This window comes from Acinonyx jubatus, chromosome D3, assembly GCF_027475565.1.
Source record: "Acinonyx jubatus isolate Ajub_Pintada_27869175 chromosome D3, VMU_Ajub_asm_v1.0, whole genome shotgun sequence".
NCBI classification, from domain to species: domain Eukaryota; kingdom Metazoa; phylum Chordata; class Mammalia; order Carnivora; family Felidae; genus Acinonyx; species Acinonyx jubatus.
In genome coordinates this window covers 19,863,764-19,883,546 of record NC_069392.1, presented here as the reverse complement: position 1 = coordinate 19,883,546, position 19,783 = coordinate 19,863,764, and the positions used below count along the sequence as shown (strand labels likewise).

At 40.8% G+C, this 19,783-nt stretch overlaps 3 protein-coding genes, 1 long non-coding RNA gene and 2 gene segments (V, D, J or C); 5 read left to right on the top strand and 1 right to left on the bottom strand.

The window, feature by feature from the left end:
- Positions 1-19,783, top strand: part of LOC106988627 (immunoglobulin lambda-1 light chain-like) — a 308,524-nt gene that overhangs the window by 61,097 nt on the left and 227,644 nt on the right. The window lies entirely within an intron of this gene.
- The window catches only part of LOC128312485 (immunoglobulin lambda-1 light chain-like), a 442,895-nt gene that overhangs the window by 218,795 nt on the left and 204,317 nt on the right, over positions 1-19,783 (top strand). The gene's annotated exons all lie outside the window — the stretch shown is intronic.
- The window catches only part of LOC106988621 (immunoglobulin lambda-1 light chain-like), a 505,411-nt gene that overhangs the window by 294,740 nt on the left and 190,888 nt on the right, over positions 1-19,783 (top strand). The gene's annotated exons all lie outside the window — the stretch shown is intronic.
- LOC106988734 (immunoglobulin lambda variable 5-39-like) overlaps positions 1-19,783 on the top strand; it is a 603,934-nt gene that overhangs the window by 407,372 nt on the left and 176,779 nt on the right.
- The window catches only part of LOC113595120 (uncharacterized), a 251,930-nt gene that overhangs the window by 69,086 nt on the left and 163,061 nt on the right, over positions 1-19,783 (bottom strand). The window lies entirely within an intron of this gene.
- On the top strand, positions 17,701-18,547 carry LOC128312486 (immunoglobulin lambda variable 3-25-like). The segment is given in 2 exon segments: positions 17,701-17,847; positions 17,991-18,547. Coding segments are annotated over 2 exon segments (588 nt in total).

The window sequence follows — 19,783 nt, the reverse complement described above, 5'->3', positions numbered from 1 at the left end:
CACTTTCTACAATTATGAAACCGTCTTGTTTCATTCAATCTGAATCCTAAAGATTTAGGGACTGATATTTGTGTATTTTTAGTTTATTTGCTTTAGCTTTATTAGTCATTAATCATATTATATTCAAGCGGCATGTTTGCTGCCTTTGGAGGTAGTCTTGCTCTTTATTTGAATATTATGCCTTATTTTATGGACACAAGAATCCAACAGAATTAAGAAAAATAGTGTTTCCTGCACCATAGGGAACTGAGTTTGCTCTTTGTACTAACAGTGCATGGAGCAGAAGAAAAGGCAGCTCTTGCATGTATCATGTAAGCAGAAGTTGAACACCTGTACTCTTCCCAGGGAACCTGTCTATGGTAATCTCAGGAGGCAAGGATCCAATCTACAAGACTACTCACTCCACCTCAGAACTAAGTGATGGATTTATGAGAAGGTCATTAACAGCTTGCCGTTTTATTATTATTTTAGTAATAGACATTATTATCTAGATTCATTCTGAGTAATATAGAACATACATGTTCAAAACACACATGAACAATCATTTCAAATAAAACAGCTATCACTTCCTCCTACCATGCATTCTCCTTCCCTCAGTCTCACGTCCACCAATTATTTCCTCCCACCTTTTGCCAGAGCATCACCTTTCTTGTGCTCCTTAAATGTCTTCCACAGGGTGTGAACAAGGACACTGACATAGTTTCATCAGAACATTCACACTATATAGAAATATGCCCATATTCTGAGTGGGCATTTCCATTTCCATTCTGGCAAAGACTAGTCAGCCCTGATTAGAGTCTCTGCCCCAAACCCATCTCTTTAGTAAACACACTAGGTCAGAAATCTTTGTGGATGAAGAGACTGCTTCAGGATGACACACAGCTACGAGGGGGAGATCGTCTCAATATGCACTATGGGGCAGGATGAAGAATGTCAGGGCAGACCCCTTGGGCTTTGGAGAAGGGGCATGAACAAGGGGCTTTGTAAAGGGCTCTCCTAACTACAGTGCTCATGTGCATATCCTTCTGTTCTCTTTAGTTCTTAGCTCGCAGCCTGTGGTAACCTAAGAGTCTTCCTTCATAATGATGCCTGAGCTGACAGTCATCCTTACCTGCTCTATGAGTCTGGGACATGTCGTGACTGGGAATGTTCCAAGATGGTTCCAGAGGAAACCTGGCCAACCTCCTCTACAACTCATTCTTACAGGCAGAGTTTGCCCTCACCATCTCTAGGGCACAGTCCAAGGACAAGGCTGAGTACTTCTGTATAGTCTGATATAATGCACCTGCTTCACAGCGACACCTTGAAAAGGATGCTGCATTACAAATTTCAACATGATCATCAACAAAGAGAAAAATCCTCCCATCTTGGGCAAGGGCTGAGAGCCAATTAAAACCCAATTTTCCGTTCATTCAACCAGTGATTGCCCTAAGTATAACATTCTTGGAACAAAATCTGTTTTCCAGAGCATTGTGGATGCTGCCTCACTGTTTCACTAGCATTCAATGTAACACAGGAGAGGTGTGAAGATGGTCTGATTTTCATTCTTTTGGGTCATAGGACTTTTGTTGTGAGAAGTTATGGAATTCTTTAGAACAAATTTAATTAATCTGAGTTTGAGCACTAGATATATATACACACATCAGGAGAAATTTTTCTGCTGGTACCAGTAATATGCTTTGGGTGCCACAGCTCAAGTGGTGTGACCATCTTCCATCTAGGGAGGGTGTTCTGGCCTTTTCTGGCGATATGCCCATGGGCCTCTGAAGACATCTCATTAAGAGGAGTCTAGTAACCACCCGCCGTCTGGTAGCCAATGATTGGTGCAGGGACACATATTCCTTGTTTCCTCACCTGAAAGTGGAACACACCCCATGGTACACCTTACCCTCCAGAGTTCCCTACAGGATCAGGCAGAGACCAGACTTTACCTTTCTAACTTGCCCACCCTGCTCCCCTCTCTCCCTTCCTGTCTTAAGAACACTCCTGAGTAAATCACATGGGCCCCCACTCCTCTTTCAGACTCTGCTTCCAAGGAACCCAAATGAGACTTTACGTAGGGTAGAGTGAAGAGTAAGTCCCCTGCCCAGGTCTTGCATATCAAAGACCATCACATATAGCAACTCTTGTACATCTTTCCAGAAGCAGCTGGGCATATATTACTGCTCCATTCTTTATAAGGCTGCAGATTATTCCACAGGAACATTTTAATCAACTGGACCCTAATGCTAATTCTGATCTTACAAATAACACTATGATGATACTCAGACTATGTATGATCATACAATACATTTCTAGAAGCAGAACTGTTGGGTCAAAGGAATACGTGTCTGTAATGTCCATCTATCATTGTCAGATTCCCTTCCACAGAGATTGTGCCAATTTATAATGCCAGCAAAAAATATATGATCTTTGCCAACCGTAGGTGAAAAATGCTATTTTGATACAGTTTTGCCTTATATTTTTCCTATTATGCTTGGGGTTGAGCATCTTTTCAAATGTTTCTGTGATCTTGATATTTTAGATGTTGGTACGTTTTCTTAAGGGGCCAGATGGTAAATATTTTAGGGTTTGTTGGGCCCAAAATCAAATTTGAAAAATTACATAAGTACTTGTAAAACCATTTAAAATGTAACTCTTTATAAGTGTTAAAATTTCTGAAGTCAAAAGCCATACAAAAATATGTGAGAGGCCAAGTTTGTCCCACTGGATGTGGTTTAATGATCCCTGTTTTGTATGGTTATCTGAAGTTTGAAAGCTCCACAAGTATATGTTCTGGTACAGGTGTCTTTATTAGGAAGGGCATATTTTACCTCATATCATAGCTGGAAGTCTTTGTTTGGATAAGGGAATACTTTTACAATTTATTTGATTGGATCTCAGGTTTGTCCAAGATAGTACTTATGTTCCATTTTCATAACTTTTTTTCTATCCTTTTGCTCTGAGTTTTGGTAATATTAAGTATCAGAAATAGGCTCCCCCTGGATAGAAAATTGGAGGGAGAGGGGCAAATGGGCAAGGCAAGTTTGTGCCAAACTCTGGAGTCATCCAGTGCAGGCTCAGAACTTCCCTGAAAAAGAGAGTCATAAAATCAGGATCATAGTGGAGGCAGAAACCAAATTAGATCATTGAAGTTTCAGGGAATTAAAAAAAACGAAATGTGAGTATTAAATGCATTGGATATTTATATAAACAACAAAGACTTTAAAACTTGGAATTTAACAACAGATAAAGAAAAAAGCTTGATATCATAAACCCTAAAGACCCCCCAAACAAGTTGCCAGTACACTAGCTTACTAGTGGAAATGTGCTTAGTTTCAAATGATTGTTTTCCGTAAATGCAGAACCTTTCCTTTTCTCTTAGGTATAAGGAAACATCTTATGGACCATCCTTCTCTCCTAGTGTCAAGAATACACCCTGCAAGAGAACTTGAAAGTTCAGTGGGAAACATTTGCACTTTTTGGTAATGATTGGCAGATTTCTTTATCGAACATCAAAATGTGGATGCACAATTGCCAAAATTGGAATTGATAGTTCATGTGTATACAAGAGATTAATTTTTTTGACTACATCATTTCTGACTATGATTTACCTTAGCTAATTGGAAAATATGCTGTTTTTAAAACACTTCAAATTTCATATTCTTGTTTTATTTTCTGCATCAACTATGGTTCTTTTCCAAACACTGCTAAAGACATTCCATGGCTATTGATTATTAAATTCAATTTTATGTGTCTATAATTGGTTAAATTACTTCAATAATGGACAGAGTTATTTCCACATATCTAATTCATGAACGTTGTTAATCCTCATATACTCTATCTCTTTCAATCACAGCAGATAAAATGGGAACTTTGAATTTGCTGATCATCCAGATGATGACAGGAGAGAGAAGGAGGAACTCTCCAAGGCTATTATTTTAAAAGCCTATTCAGTTCCAAGACAGTTTCTGCCCTGTTCTGACAAGTCAGCAGAATCATGACTCTGTGAGAAACTGAGTAGAGCATTACAGGGAATACCTTTTGCTATATCAACGAGTTTATATTAACATATTAATATTTATTTATTTGTTATTTTTTAATTTTTAAATCAATATTTTTTAAGGTTTATTTTTTTATTTTGGAGACAGAGAGAGAGAAAGACAGACAAACCGCGAGCAGGGGAGGGGCAGAGAGAGAGGGAGACACAGAATCGAAAATAGGCTCCAGGCTCTGAGCTGTCAGCACAGAGCCTGATGCAGGGCTCAACTCACAAACTGTGAGATCATGGCTTGAGCCAAAGTTAGACACTTAACCAGCTGAGCCACCCAATCACCCCTATTTGTTATTTTTTTAACCCAACCACTAAAGGTCTACAGAAAATTGTGCTATGGAAAAATAGCAAATGAATATTTACTCAAGAAAATCTGCTAAATCTTAGTAAGAGCAGCAAGAACCCATTTTTTTTGACTCATTACCTCCCTCTCCAGTCCCCCAAAAGGTCCACTCAGGCTGGTTGTGGCCACAAATATGGGGCTCCCTCTTTATTCAACTCCTAGTCAAGGGCTATAGTATTTCTCTCTGCAGAGGCAGGCCATTAGTATTTCTCATTCTTACAGGTGCATGTTGCAGAGACTAAATTCCAGGTGAGACAATACGCTTCCTCCACCCAGCCCCCACTCATAACATAGGGACTCTACCTTAGATCCAGCAGGCTGAGAGTACTGGGGTTCCAGCCACGCTCACCCCAGTTGACTCATAAAGAGAGATAAACAGAGAAGACTTCAGGATGCTGCACCCACCTAAAGTCCTCCTTGTAAAGAGGGGGAAAGTCACTGAGATATGTGGGTAACTCATTTCTCCCATTCCACCCATGGAGAAGAGATTTTGCCTACAGGAAGGTAGGCCATAAGAACAGCAACATCCAAAACTCTCACCAAGGGAACAGACTTTATTTGGAACAGATTGCGAGAAAGATTAAACCTAAGGATGTTCTCAGAAACCATAAAAATTTTGGTGGTAAACAACTTGGAGGTAGGCGTGAGAGCAACTGGCTAAACCATAGGCCAGTTAGTTTACCAGAGAGAACCAGAGAAAGAGAAAACTAAGAAAATCCCTCTTGGGGTCAGAGTAAATCTCAAAAGCAGGCCTCAAAACTATCATTGCAGTGGGGCTTGAATATAATTGGATCGGAATGTGGAGAAACTTATGCTCAGGGCATTGTCAAAAACGACAGAGCATTCAGCTGGCAATTAGTGAAACCTAACTTCTGGGTGTGATGCCAACAGAGGAGGACAACAGAGATATCAGAAGAAAAGACAGTTAAAAAGAGCTCTGTTATCCCAGGGTGACTGTGCATATCCAAGTTCGTGTATCAGAGGAGCACAATGAGAGGCTTCATGCTGAAGGGAAAACAGACTTCAGTAAAACATTCCAGACAAATCACAAAACTAATAAACAAGGAAGCAACAACAAGTCCTTGAAGGGATAAGGGGATGGGATCCCAGAGTTGCTACAAAATATCATCTCAAATTACAAAACAATCAATAAAAATTGATGAGACATACAATGAAACAGGAAAGTGTTACCATACAAGGGGGAAAAGTGGAAACAGCACGAACTACCCACAAGAGGGCCAGGATATTGGATTTAGCAGGAAAAAAAAAAACGCTTTAAAGTAACTATCATAAATATGTTTCTTTTATTTTTTTTATTACATTTATTTTATTCATTTTTGAGAGACAGTGAGACAGAGCACGAGCAGTGGAGGGGAAGAGAGAGAAGACACAGAATCCGAAGCAGGGTCCAGGCTCCAGGCAAGCTTTCAGCACAAAGCTCTATGCGGGGCTCGAACCCACGAACTGTGAGATCATGACCTGAGCTGAAGTCGGACACTTAACTGACTGAGCCACCCAGGTGCCCCTATAAATATGTTTAAAGAGCCAGAGGGAGCCATGCTTAAAGGAGTAAAAAAATTATGATGACTAGGTCTCATCAAATAGAGAATTTCAGTAGAGGAAAAAATATGAGAAGCAATCAAGTGGAAATTCTGAACTTGAAAAGAACAATAATTGCAATGAAAAAATCACAAAAGGGGATGAAAGGTAGATTGCAACTAGCAGAAGAAAACTACAACAAATTAAAAAAAAATATTGATGGAAAAAGTTTGCCATCCAAATATATGAGAGGGGAAAGAATGAAGCAAAATGAATGAAACCTCAGAGACAAGTGGGACACCATTAAGCATACCAGCATGAGTATAATGGAATTGCCAGAAAGAAAGAAAGAAAGAAAGAAAGAAAGAAAGAAAGAAAAGAAAGAAGAAATTTTTTAAATATTCAAAAAATTGGTTGAAAACATCTATATTTGATGAACATTAATATACATCCAAGAAGCTTGGCAAACTGCAAAGAGATCCACATAGTGGAGAACAAAAAGAAAATCTTGAAAGCAACAAGATGAAACTGACTCATGTATAAGGAAACCCCAGTATATTAATATATGACTTCTCATTAGAAACAGTGGAGGTCAGAAGGCAGTGGAATGATATATTAAAAGTGTTGACAGAAAAAAATTGCCATTCAAGATTCTTATATTCAGGAAAATTCAAATAAAGATGAAATAAAGGTATTCTCAGGTAAAAATTAGAGTCTATTGCTACCAGACCCACCATCCAAAGAAATATTAAAGAAAGTTCTTCAAGCTCAAAGCAAGTGACCCTCAAGAGTAATCAAATTTATAACAACAAACTAATGACAACAATGGAAGAGTACCAATACATGTAATTATATACACTAGCCCCCGTTACCTATGGTTTTGCTTTTTATGGTTTTAGTTATCCACAGTCAACTGCAGTCTAGAGACAGATGACCCTCTTTCTGATGTATTGGCAGGTCAATAGTAGCCCAACACCACATTATAAAGCCTACATCATTCACCTCACTTCATCTCATCATATAGGCATTTTATCATCTCACATAATCACAGGAAGAGTGAGTACATTATAATACGATGTTTTTGAGAGAGACCACATTCACATAACTTTCATTACAGTATACTATTATAATTGTTTTATTTTGTTATTAGGTATTATTGTTAATCCCTTACTATGCCTAATTTATAAGTTAAGCTTTATCATAGATATGTATTTATAGGAAAAATTATATATAGGGCTCAGAACTATCTGTAGTTTCAGACATCCTCTAGTGGTCTTGGAACACAACCTCTGCAGGTAAGGGGGGGGGGTACTACTGTAATTATAAAAGATAGTGTAAGTGCATATTTTTTCATTTTTCTTCTGTAAACTGATTTAAAAAGCAATTGTACAGAACAGTATAGATAAATTTTATTTGACAATAACCACACAAAGAGGTGAGCAAGGGAAAAGCTATACTATAGTAAGATAATAACATTGGATGGTAACTCCAAATGGAAAGGACAAATGAAGAGAACCATGAATGGTCAAAATGAAGGTATCTATAACAAAGTCAATAGATACTTGCTCTCTTTTATCTCTCGGCTTCTTTAAAAGACATAAAATTATAACTATTAAAACAATGGGTTGTTAAGTTTGTAACATATATAGACATAATACCTACAATAATAATAGAATCTCAAGAGGAAGATGGGGGAAAAAAAAGAAGTGTGATGGAAGTATACAGAAATAATGTTTCTATACCTCACTAGAATTAAGTTTGTATAAATCCGATGTGGATGCGGTTATGTTAAGGAACATATGGTAAGCTCCAAAGGAACTACTAAGAAAAACTAACAAATATAGCGAAAACAATCATTAAAAAGTTTAAATGACACTAGAAAATATTGACATAATGCAAAAGAAAGCAGTAAAGGAAGAAGACAAGAACATAAAAACCATGCAACATATAAAATCAAAAGTAAAATGGCATATGTAAATTCAGATATAGCCATAAGAACATTAATGTGAACGAATTAAGCAAACCAATTAAAGGGCAGAGATTGTCAACTGAATCACAAGTATACATCGCTATGACCATATATCCTCATAAATCCCTTTCTCCCACCCCATGGTGAATCTTTGCTTCCTGCTCCTTATCCCTCCCTGGAGTCCTGAAGACTAGGTGAGATGCTTTTGCCAAATATTCTCATAAGACTGTATTTCCCCTTTTGCAGTGTTCTCATTATTGCCTATCGTTACTGTTAGACTCAGTTCTGTGAGACAGAGTTTGTGCACAGTTTCCGACAAACTAGTAATTCTGAATATACACAGTCATGCTGCTAACTTGCATTGGAAACTACGGAATGTCCTTATGACACAGGACAAGACCCTGGAGACCGCTTGTACCATTTCCATCAAGATCCCAGGAGGAGCCTTAGGTTATAGGATAGAATCTTTGCTGTCTGGGGGACTTGAGGCAGGCCCCTGGGGAGGAGAATCAGACATTGTAGAGAGGGAAAGCACATGGCAGGAAGACCCTCCCAAGGTGCTTTTATAATAGACTAAAGCAACTGGAAGGAGCCCAGCCATGCTTCTGCTGCTGCCCTGAGAGCAGAGTTCTGATGGGTGAGTGTATTGGTTTTCTAGGGCTGGGATAGCAGCACCACAAACTGGGGAGAGGGGCAGTGCTGATAATAGAAATGTATTGTCTCACAGTTCTGGAGGTCAGCAGTCTGAGATCAAAGTGCCAGCAGGGATGATGTTGTTTTGTAGGCTGTAAAGGAGAATCTCATCCAGGCCTCTCTTCCAGCTCCTGGTGGTTTTCTGGCAATCTTTGGCATTCCTTGGCTTGTAGATTCTGCCTCTATCTTCATGTGGTGTTCTCCCTTGTCAGAATCTGTCCCCAAATTTCCCCTTTTTATAAAGACACCAGTCAAATTGGATTAGGGACCCACCCTGCCCAAGTGCAACCTCATCTTAATTTACCTAGTTGTATCTTCAATGATCTTATACTGAAATAAAACCACATTGATAGATACTCAGCATTAAGATCTAAACACATAAATTTGGGGGCTGGAGGACATAATTCAACCCACAAGTGCCTTAAGCAAAAAGCTACTATTTTTGTAATGTCTCATTGAGGTGGGGCATGTAAACTCTCACCAAGGGTCTAGCATCTATTGAGGGCTCAGAAGTAGTCATTTTGAGGCTAAAGTCTGGGATTGTGATGCTTCCTGTTTTGGTCTTCTTCTTCAAAATTACTTTGGCTATTCGGGGCCTTTTGTGGTTCCATATGAATTTTAGGATTGCTTGTTCTAGTTTCGAGAAGAATGCTGGTGCAATTTTGATTGGGATTGCATTGAATGTGTAGATAGCTTTGGGTAGTATTGACATTTTGACAATATTTATTCTTCCAATCCATGAGCAGGGAATGTCTTTCCATTTCTTTATATCTTCTTCAATTACCTTCATAAACTTTCTATAGTTTTCAGCATACAGATCTTTTACATCTTTGGTTAGATTTATTCCTAGGTATTTTATGCTTCTTGGTGCAATTGTGAACGGATCAGTTTCTTTATTTGTCTTTCTGTTGCTTCATTGTTAGTGTATAAGAATGCAACTGATTTCTGTACATTGATTTTGTATCCTGCAACTTTGCTGAATTCATGTGTCAGTTCTAGCAGACTTTTGGTGGAGTCTATCGGATTTTCCATATATAGTCTCATGTCATCTGCAAAAAGTGAAAGCTCTACTACAAAGGTGTAATCATCAAGACAGCATGGTATTGGCACAAAAACAGACACATAGACCAATGGAATAGAATAGAAACCCCAGAACTAGACCCACAAATGTATGGCCAACTCATCTTTGATAAAGCAGGAAAGAACATCCAATGGAAAAAAGACAGTCTCTTTAACAAATGGTGCTGGGAGAACTGGACAGCAACATGCAGAAGGTTGAAACTAGACCACTTTCTCACACCATTCACAAAAATAAACTCAAAATGGATAAAGGACCTGAATGTGATACAGGAAACCATCAAAACCCTAGAGGAGAAAGCAGGAAAAGACCTCTCTGACCTCAGCCGTAGCAATCTCTTACTCGACACATCCCCAAAGGCAAGGGAATTAAAAGCAAAAATGAATTACTGGGGCCTTATGAAGATAAAAAGCTTCTGCACAGCAAAGGAAACAACCAACAAAACGAAAAGGCAACCAGCGGAATGGGAAAAGATATTTGCAAATGACATATCGAACAAAGGGCTAGTATCCAAAATCTATAAAGAGCTCACCAAACGCCACACCCGAAAAGCAAATAACCCAGTGAAGAAATGGGCAGAAAACATGAATAGACACTTCTCTAAAGAAGACATCTGGATGGCCAACAGGCACATGAAAAGATGCTCAACGTCGCTCCTCATCAGGGAAATACAAATCAAAACCACACTCAGATATCACCTCACGCCAGTCAGAGTGGCCAAAATGAACAAATCAGGAGACTATAGATGCTGGAGAGGATGTGGAGAAACGGGAACCCTCTTGCACTGTTGGTGGGAATGCAAATTGGTGCAGCCACTCTGGAAAGCAGTGTGGAGGTTCCTCAGAAAATTAAAAATAGACCTACCCTATGACCCAGCAATAGCACTGCTAGGAATTTACCCAAGGGATACAGGAGGACTGATGCATAGGGGCACTTGTACCCCAATGTTTATAGCAGCACTCTCAACAATAGCCAAATTATGGAAAGAGCCTAAATGTCCATCAACTGATGAATGGATAAAGAAATTGTGGTTTATATACACAATGGAGTACTACGTGGCAATGAGAAAGAATGAAATATGGCCCTTTGTAGCAACATGGATGGAACTGGAGAGTGTGATGCTAAGTGAAATAAGCCATACAGAGAAAGACAGATACCATATGTTTTCACTCTTATGTGGATCCTGAGAAACTTAACAGAAACCCATGGGGGAGGTGAAGGAAAAAAAAAAAGAGGTTAGAGTGGGAGAGAGCCAAAGCATAAGAGACTCTTAAAAAGTGAGAACAGGGGCGCCTGGGTGGCTCAGTCGGTTAAGCGTCCGACTTCAGCTCAGGTCACGATCTCGAGGTCCGTGAGTTCGAGCCCCGCGTCGGGCTCTGGGCTGATGGCTCAGAGCCTGGAGCCTGCTTCCGATTCTGTGTCTCCCTCTCTCTCTTCCCCTCTCCCGTTCATGCTCTGTCTCTCTCTGTCTCAAAAATAAATAAACTTAAAAAAAAATTAAAAAAAAAAGTGAGAACAAACTGAGGGTTGATGGGGGGGTGGGAGGGAGGGGAGGGTGGGTGATGGGTACTGAGGAGGGCACCTTTTGGGATGAGCACCGGGTGTTGTATGGAAGCCAATTTGACAATAAATTTCATAGACTGAAAAATAAATAAATAAATAAATAAATAAATAAATAAATAAATAATAAAATAAAAACATTTTTGTCAAGATGCAAAAAAAAAAAAAAAGAAAAGAAGTAGTCATTTTGTTGAACTAGTAATACATGTAGGATGACATTCATCCTGGGGGGCACCAGAGGGCACTGTGGGTCTTCGTTTGGGACCCCAATAAGTCCAAATCCACTGGGCTGTGCTCAAGTGCAAAGGGTGTGACTGATGCTTCCTTTGAAGATACTTGTGTAAAATCAACTCTCCACTCTTGAAAACAACACCTTCCTCTTCTTCTGAACTCAGGAAATTACAGGCATGATGTCTTTAAGCTCAGGGCTCAGACAACAGCTTAGGCAGACACACTGAAGAATGGAGAATAGATTTGCATTTGATGCTCCTCCTTCCTTGAACTCCATAAATGGTTGCACTCCATTTATGAACTCCATGATGGTTGCAGAGCTGGGGTCCATAAAGAGGATAATATGGGAGCTTGGAGAGTTCAGTCCCAGTGGGGCAGCCTCAGAGCAGAGCTCATTGAAGCCACTCCATACCAGGGACTGAGGTCCCATTTGCCTCCTGCCTTTCATTTTCCCAATAGGTCAGGGTTCCAACCCCCTGACGTTTCCTTGTAAGGACAATCCCCAGGGACCTCTGTCCTGTGTCTATTACACTCAGCTCATTCTCACATTTTGTGTTTCCTGATTTCTGTGCTCTGTCTGTGCTAACTCAGCCTCCATCAACATTTGCCTCCCCTGGAGCCTCAGTCAAGCTCAACCGCACCTTGAACAATGAGCACAGCAAATACATACTTGAATGGTATAAACAGAGACCAGAGAGGTCCCCTCAGGATGTGATGGAGGTTAAGAGTGATGGAAGCCACAACAAGGGGGATGGAAACCCCAGTCCCTTCTAAGGTTCAAGCTCTGGGATTGACCTCTATGTAACTACCTCCAACATCCAGTCTGAGGATCAGGATGAGTATTACTGTGGTGACAGCCATACAATCGATGGCCAATATGGTTATGACACAGTGACACAGACAAAGGGGAAATGAGGCAAAGACCTCCCACCATCTCTCTTCTTCCCCATGGGGACACAGGGGGTGCTGCTGCCTGCTCCTCTCCAGGGCGTTGGGATCTTTGACTCTTCTTACAAATCCTGTCATTCCAAACTTCTATCCCAGACACCACTATGGAGATGTAGACATACTTCATAATTTAGGTAATTTTGACAACACAACCTTCTGTTTCCTCCATCATAATTCTGGAAAAGACCTGACCAGCTCAGGCAGTAAAAGGATCCTGAAATAGTAGCTGGGCTGAAATGACATCAAGAGCCATCAGACCCTGTCCATAATGGGTATCTGTTCAGGGGATGGACACAGATCACAGGGTTCTGGAGTTAACCAAGGAGGTTGGTTCAGTGAATATCTTCACCACAATTTCATCATGGAGTATAGTGGGACTACTGCCATATTGAATATTCAAAAGGAATCATTTGGTACCAAGTGGAGGCAGTACAGACAGCCTTGAACTCATGATGGTTGCAGAGCTGGGGTCCAGTAGAAAAACAGTGTGCATGTTAGGATATCTGTGGTAGGACCACCATGGAACATGGCTTGGGATTCTCCATCTGTAGTCAATTCTCAGCTTTGGTGCCAAGAATGAATCCACCTCCTGCTTGCAGGACTTTTCTAGGGTCTGTCCAGGACCACCTCTACCGGGACAATAGCAGGGCATGGTGAAGGGGGAACACTAAAGTGGTAAATATATTGACTCCTCTTAATCTCAGCCCTGTGAGTAATCCATCTCAAGTGCATTTGGTGAGACATATTGATTTCCTCCATGGTTTTTCTGGCATCTGGAAAACAAGCATCTTTCACACACACTCACACTTTTGTGTTAAAATTGAGTTAACACTGTGTTAACATCCATGGGCACTGACCTGAGCAGGGTTGGGAGGGATTTTGATGCTGGATCTCAGAAAGTCAGGTTGGGTCCCCCTAGTCATGGAAAGTCCAGGAACTGCCCACAGCCTGGACAACTCGCAAGTGAGTAGGAGGAAAAAAGGTGGCTTTTCTGGAGAGGGAGTGGGGAAGGGTGCACGAGGAGCAAGAGAAGAGGTCAACATCAAGTCTCGGTCTTGCAGTGAATTCTTTTAGCATTTGGCTGGCTGCAGTCACAGGGGATCACAGGGCCATGCTACTCACTTATGTAGAGGGTTGTTCTCTACCAAGAGTTTGCAGTCATTTTGTTCCAGGACGGCCTCACATAGGTCCCTCTAGTAGGGATTTCCTTCCACTACTTACATTTGAGGAAACGCAGTAGAGAGGATGGTAGAGAAATACTATCCAAACTTGTAGTGTGAATCATACCACCTCCAAGCCCTCCTGGGGAATTCTGGTATTTATAACTTGGAAGAAGTGATCCAGTAGCCTTAAGTGGACAGACAGAAGGACACACTGTGAAGTACAGACAGTAAATGGAAAAGGGAGGCAGATGAAGAGCATTCCCTGTCATGCTTAGATGGTACCCAACCAATGGGAGAGTGACAACCAACTACAAATCATCTGTTAAAAGGGGTTAAAGAATTCCATGAGTAGCCATTTTTATTTGTCAAGTTTATAGCAGGATCAGGGTCTCAGTAAGAGACACTGGTCAGCTCTTGTCATGTGAAAATGAGTAATGACCAGTGTGAAAAATGATATCACTTCTTGGATTGTTCCTCATCAGTGGTTTTTGCCTTCACCAATTGCTAGGAGATCCTGAGACCAGGAATGAAAATATATGTCAAAAGTTCTTGTGTAGCTTGTGGCCTTTTAGAGTCCTCCAGAAAGGAAGTCCTTTAGTACCATTGTCTCATTTGGGGAATCTCTTGGGCCTGATAAGTTATTTACAATTTAACTCAGGGAGCATCTGAAACAAGTCACAAGATTGAGCCAGGAGGAAAAATGTAGGTGATAAGACAGGGGTGGCAAGGCATGCTGAGCCAAGAGTGAGAGTGTGTTCAAAGAAGTCTCCTTTCCCCACTCCCCCCTACTCATTCTGCATCACCCTCCCTTCTTCCTTTCCACCCCTCACCAGCTCCCCATTCTCACTAGTTATCAAAAGTTCTCATTCTCAATCTCTTTCTCTGGAGATGTCTGAAATACTCCCCATTAGTCATGTTCTACTTAATTCTTCTAACATCCCATTGTATCCTATGCTGTGTGTTCCTTTTTCATATGCTCTTTCCAAAATTTTTTTCCTGTCCTAGAGTGGGTGTTTGTGTGTGTGTCTGGCTGTCTTGCTGACTTTGTTCTATAATGGTCACAACACCAAAAATAATGATATTGAGTCTGTGATTGTACTAGTTGTCCCGTGTGACAACCAGAATCCCTGACCTTTACCTACAGGATTGAAACTTTCATTTCCCAGAGGTGGGGCATGTTGGCAACTGCAGCTCCAGGACCTACTTGTGCCGAAGAGAGCTGGCACTCCAGCGACATGCCCCCTTCCTGATGGCAGCCTGCATCTGGTGACCTCCGCATGTGGGTGGGATGACAGTTGGATGCTTCACCCTATTCTGTAGGACAATGAAGAACACACCCTGTATCAGAGTTCACACAATTTCGACTGCAGGCCAGGCTGTGACAATCTCCCAGGCCAATGTCCTTCCCTGCTCATACCTGTTTCTTCATCTTTTCCTTTACTCTGGGTTGTATTCTCAGGTTTGTCTAGACCTCCTACACTAATCTCTAAGTGAGAGTTTGCTCCTGGGAATCTTTGCCTACCACAGCTTTTTATTTTCTTTCCTTTCTTTTCCTTTCCTTTCTTTTTTCTCCCCTTTTTAAAATGAGTTGCAATTTACATACACTAAAAACTATCCTTTTAGTGAATATTTCAGTTCTCTTGAGTTTTGACAACCTGCACACAGAGGTGTAAGCACTTCCACTATAGCAGTATATGACAGGTCACTCAATTACCCATAAATTCCCAATGCCCCTTTGCAATGGACTCTCCCTCTAGTCACAGACCCTGGCAACTTCTGGTCTGTTGTCTGTCCCTACAGTTTGCACTTTGCAAGTACATCATATAAATGAGATCATACATGGGTAGCCTTTTGGTTCTGACTTCTTTCACTAAGCATAATGCATTTGAGATCCATCTATGTTTTTGTAAGTATTAATAGTGCATTTCATTTTAATTGCTGAGTAGAAGTCTATTGTGTGGATGAACCAGTTTGTTTATCCACTCCCCAGTTAAGGTATATTTGGGTTATTTCCAGTTTCAACTCTATGACAATTTCAAATAAAACATTTAAAACATTTTTTAGTTATTTTGTGGATGTTAAGTTTTCATTTCATTAGGGTAAATACCTAGCAATGGAATTAATGGGTCATATGATAGATACATATTTAACACTCTATGAAACTGTTAAACTAGTTTCCAATGTGAATGCTTGATTTTTCATTTTCTATTTTTTAATGTTAATTTATTTATTTTGAGAGAGAGAGAGCACACAGGGAGTTTCAGAGAGAGGGAAAGAGATCCCAAGCAGGCTCTGCCCTCAGCTTGGAGTCCAATGTGAGGCTCAATCTCATGACTTCGAGATCATGACCTGGGCTGATATTAAAGAGTCTGATACTTAACTGACTGAGGCTCCCCTGCATTTTCATTATCACCAGGCATTGATGGGATTTCAAGTTGCTCCATATCCCTTTAGCACTGAAGACCATCAGTTTGTTTTTATACAGTCATTCTAGTATGTCTGGACTGATGTCTCAGTATGTTTTTAAGTTTCATTTTCTTGGTAACTTATGATACTGAATATCTTTTCAGCATCTTTTTATCTTGTTGTTGAACTGGTTGATTAAATAGTCACCCTTTTTTAACATTCAGATTTCCCCAGGTTTTCTTGTATTCATATGTACTTCAGTGTCTATGTGTGTCTGTGTATTTAGCTCTATGTGATTTAGACCCATGTGTAGCTTTGTATATCCATTAGAGCAGTCAAGATACAAAAGAGCTCCATCACCACAAGGACCCCTTATATTGTCCTTTATCACAACATCCATCTTTCCCCACTCAAGTTCCCTTTTCTGCTTCTACCCATGCCATCCAATAATTCATTTCCACTTCTAAAATATTGTGTGTTCAGAAGTGATATTGAAAAAGAAACAAAGGGGGTGGGGAATCTCACATTACTTAGCTTTGAGGATTGCCATTTTCATTCTTCATAATTCCCTGCAAATTCATCAAAATTGTTGTGTGCATTAAGAGTTCCTTCCTTTTCATTGTTGAGTAGTATTCCATGGTTTTGGTGTACCAAAGTCTGTTTCATCAACTACCCATGGGAAAACATCTGGATTGTTCTCAGTTGGGGCTATTATAGATAATGGTGCTGTGAAATTATGTGCATAGGTTTTTCTGTGAACATAAGTTTTCATTTCTCTGAAATAGATGCACAAGAGTATAGTTGCTGGGTTGCATGGTAAGTGCGAGTTTAGTTTTTTAAGAAGCTGTCAAACTCTTTTCCAGAGTGACTGCACCATTTCACATTCCTATCAGCAATGCATGAGTGATGCAATTCCTTCACATCCTTGCCAGCATTTGGGGTTGTCACAATATTTTATCTTAGCCATTCTGATAGGTATGTAGTGATACCTTATTGTGGTTTTAGTTTGCATGACTCTCATGGCTAATGATGAACATCTTTCCCTGTGCTACTTCAATCTCTGTATTGTCTTTGATGAAATGCTTACTTTTTTGCCCATTTCTTAAATGGTTTCTTTTTAATATTTAGTCTTGATAGTTCTTTGTATACTCTATACACTAGTTGTTGGATGTATTTTGCAAATGTTTTCCATTACTTGTTTATTTCATCCTCTTTAGAAACTTTTGCAAAGCAGAAGATTTTAATTTTGATGAGGTTCAATTTATTAAACTTTCATTTTACTAAACATTTCATCAAAAAATTCTTGCCTAGCCCTGAATCCTGGTGATTTTCTCCTACGTATTTTTCTAACACATAAAACACAGACAAACAAACAGAAAACGGCCTCAACACTGCATGAACAACTCACTGTGTCAAATGATCGAATTCTGGCCTCTCACACAGCAGTATGACCAATGTCTCTACAAACTCTGTTTTCATGAACTCCCAGCCCTACCCCATGGATCTCATCACTACAGTGGATGACTGAGGTGTTCCTGACAAGCCCAGAGAGGAAGCCCCAGACAAAGACTGAATGTGTGTGCATGTCTTGGAGGGAGGGGGTCAGTGTTATCCCCTCAACTTTAGAGAGAGTTCTGGAGATCTTGAGTACAGGCTTTGGTTTTAGGGCCCATGTAAATTAAGTAACAGCTGTTCTCTGTTTAGCAGGGAGCCATTCAAAAAGGCCACAAAGAAGGAAGTAGATTTGCATGAGGACATCCCCTTTATGAGGTTAAGAGAAGCTCTGATGCCCCATTCCCAGTTGTGGGTTCAGAAGCAGAGCCTGGGGCATCTCCACCATGGCCTGGACTCCTCTCCTGCTCCCCTTCCTTATTCTCTGCACAGGTGCCTCTCCCCAATGCTCAGCCCCCAAGAGATACCAGGGATCAGCCTGACTTTGACTTTCTGCTCAGAACAGAGGACACTGCAGAGTACGTACTCTCTGAAAATAAGACTCTCATCCTCAGATGCACTCTCCTCTCTTTCAGGTTCTATGGCAGCTTCTGAACTGACTCAGCCACCTGCGGTGTCTGTGGCCTTGGGACAGACGGCCACGATTACATGCGAGGGAGACAGCTTCGAAAGCAGTATTATTAACTGGTATCAGCAGAAACCAGGCCAAGCCCCCGTGCTGGTCATTTATGAGGATAGTGAGCAGCCCACAGGGATTCCTGACAGATTCTCTGGCTCCAGCTCGGGGGATGCAGCCACTCTGACCATCACCGGGGCCCAGGCTGAGGACGAGGCTGACTATTACTGTCAGTCCTATGATAACAGTGGTGATGCTCACAGTGACACAGGCAGATGGGGAAGTGAGACACAAACCCCTTTCCCATCTATGTCACACTCTCCTCCAGTCCCAGCAGGACTGTGCACAAAGCAATCGGCAGGTCTGGCCCAGGTCCCCAGATCTGAGGTCTGGAGTCTGTCCCCTTACTCTTCACCTACCAGGCAGGCTCTGCAAAGTGTGGATCAGCAAGGGATTCATAAACAGTTATTAGAACAACATTTCCTCCGTTACTGTGGGTGAATGAATGCCTGCGTGTTGAGGAGCAGACATGGAAGACCTTTCTCAAAGACCAACTTCTTTAAAACTCCCGTAATGAAATGTTCTGAAATTTAAAAATACACTGGATAGATTGACAGCAGATTGGATGCTGTAAAAGAAGAGAAGGGTGAATTTGATGTCATGCAATTAAAACTATTCAAAATGAAACACAGAAGCAAACACCTAAGAAAAAAAGTGAGTATAAGCTCAGTGCCTGTAGGACAACTTCAGGGCACCCAGAGAGTGTGCAGGATAGAAACAGAGGGAGAGAAGAGAAGGAACTGATGGTTCATAAAACATAGGTGAGGAAATAATCTATAAAAAGGCTTCAAATTTGGTGAAATCCATAAACCAATATATCCAAGAGTCTAAAGAAAGCTTGGGCACAGGGGACATGAAAGACAGTACAGAACACATCTTGAGGAAATTGCTAGAAACGAGTGATGCTGACACTCTCACAGCCGGAGAGGAGATGTGTTCCCTACAGAGGAACCAATTTCATGGTGGAAGCACATTTCTCATTACAGCCATGTAAGCAAGAGAACAGGGAGCAATGTCTTCACAATCCCCCTAGAAAATGCCTGTAAAATTTGGCCTTTACCCAGGGGAAATCTCATTGAAAAGGGAAGACACACTAATCCTTTCTCAGACCGCAAACCTCTCAGAACACCCACAGACCCTCGGCACAAGCCCCTCAGACAGAAGGAAAGGGTGACAGAGGGAAAGGGGAATACACACAAAGATAGAAAAAGCATCAGGTATCATAACTCCATGGGTAAATACAAAAATAAGTTTAGTGGTTCATATTTATAAAAGATAGTCAAGTGTTTAAAGAAAATCTAGAGCAGTGTGTGATATATGACGGATGTACAAAAAAAAAAAAACCACACATGAAATTGTAAGGAAGATGAGACCGTGTTATGACATCCTTATCCTACAGTGTGAATGATTCCATGGCCTGGGACACACTTTTATAGTTAGGAGCTGAGGACTGTATACCCAAAATAAACCATTAAAATAATACTATGTTAACAATAAAGGGTTATAACCAATGAGGCGCGTTACATAGCACAGTCCAGAGAATACAGATCCAATAGAACATGTGTGTCATGTATGGGTCTGTGCATATTTATCTGTGATGCAGAGACAGAGACAGTGGGAGAGAGAGACAATGACGTTGAGAAATGTCTCGCACAGCCATGGGGTGGTAGGTCTGGAAGCTGCAGGAAGGAC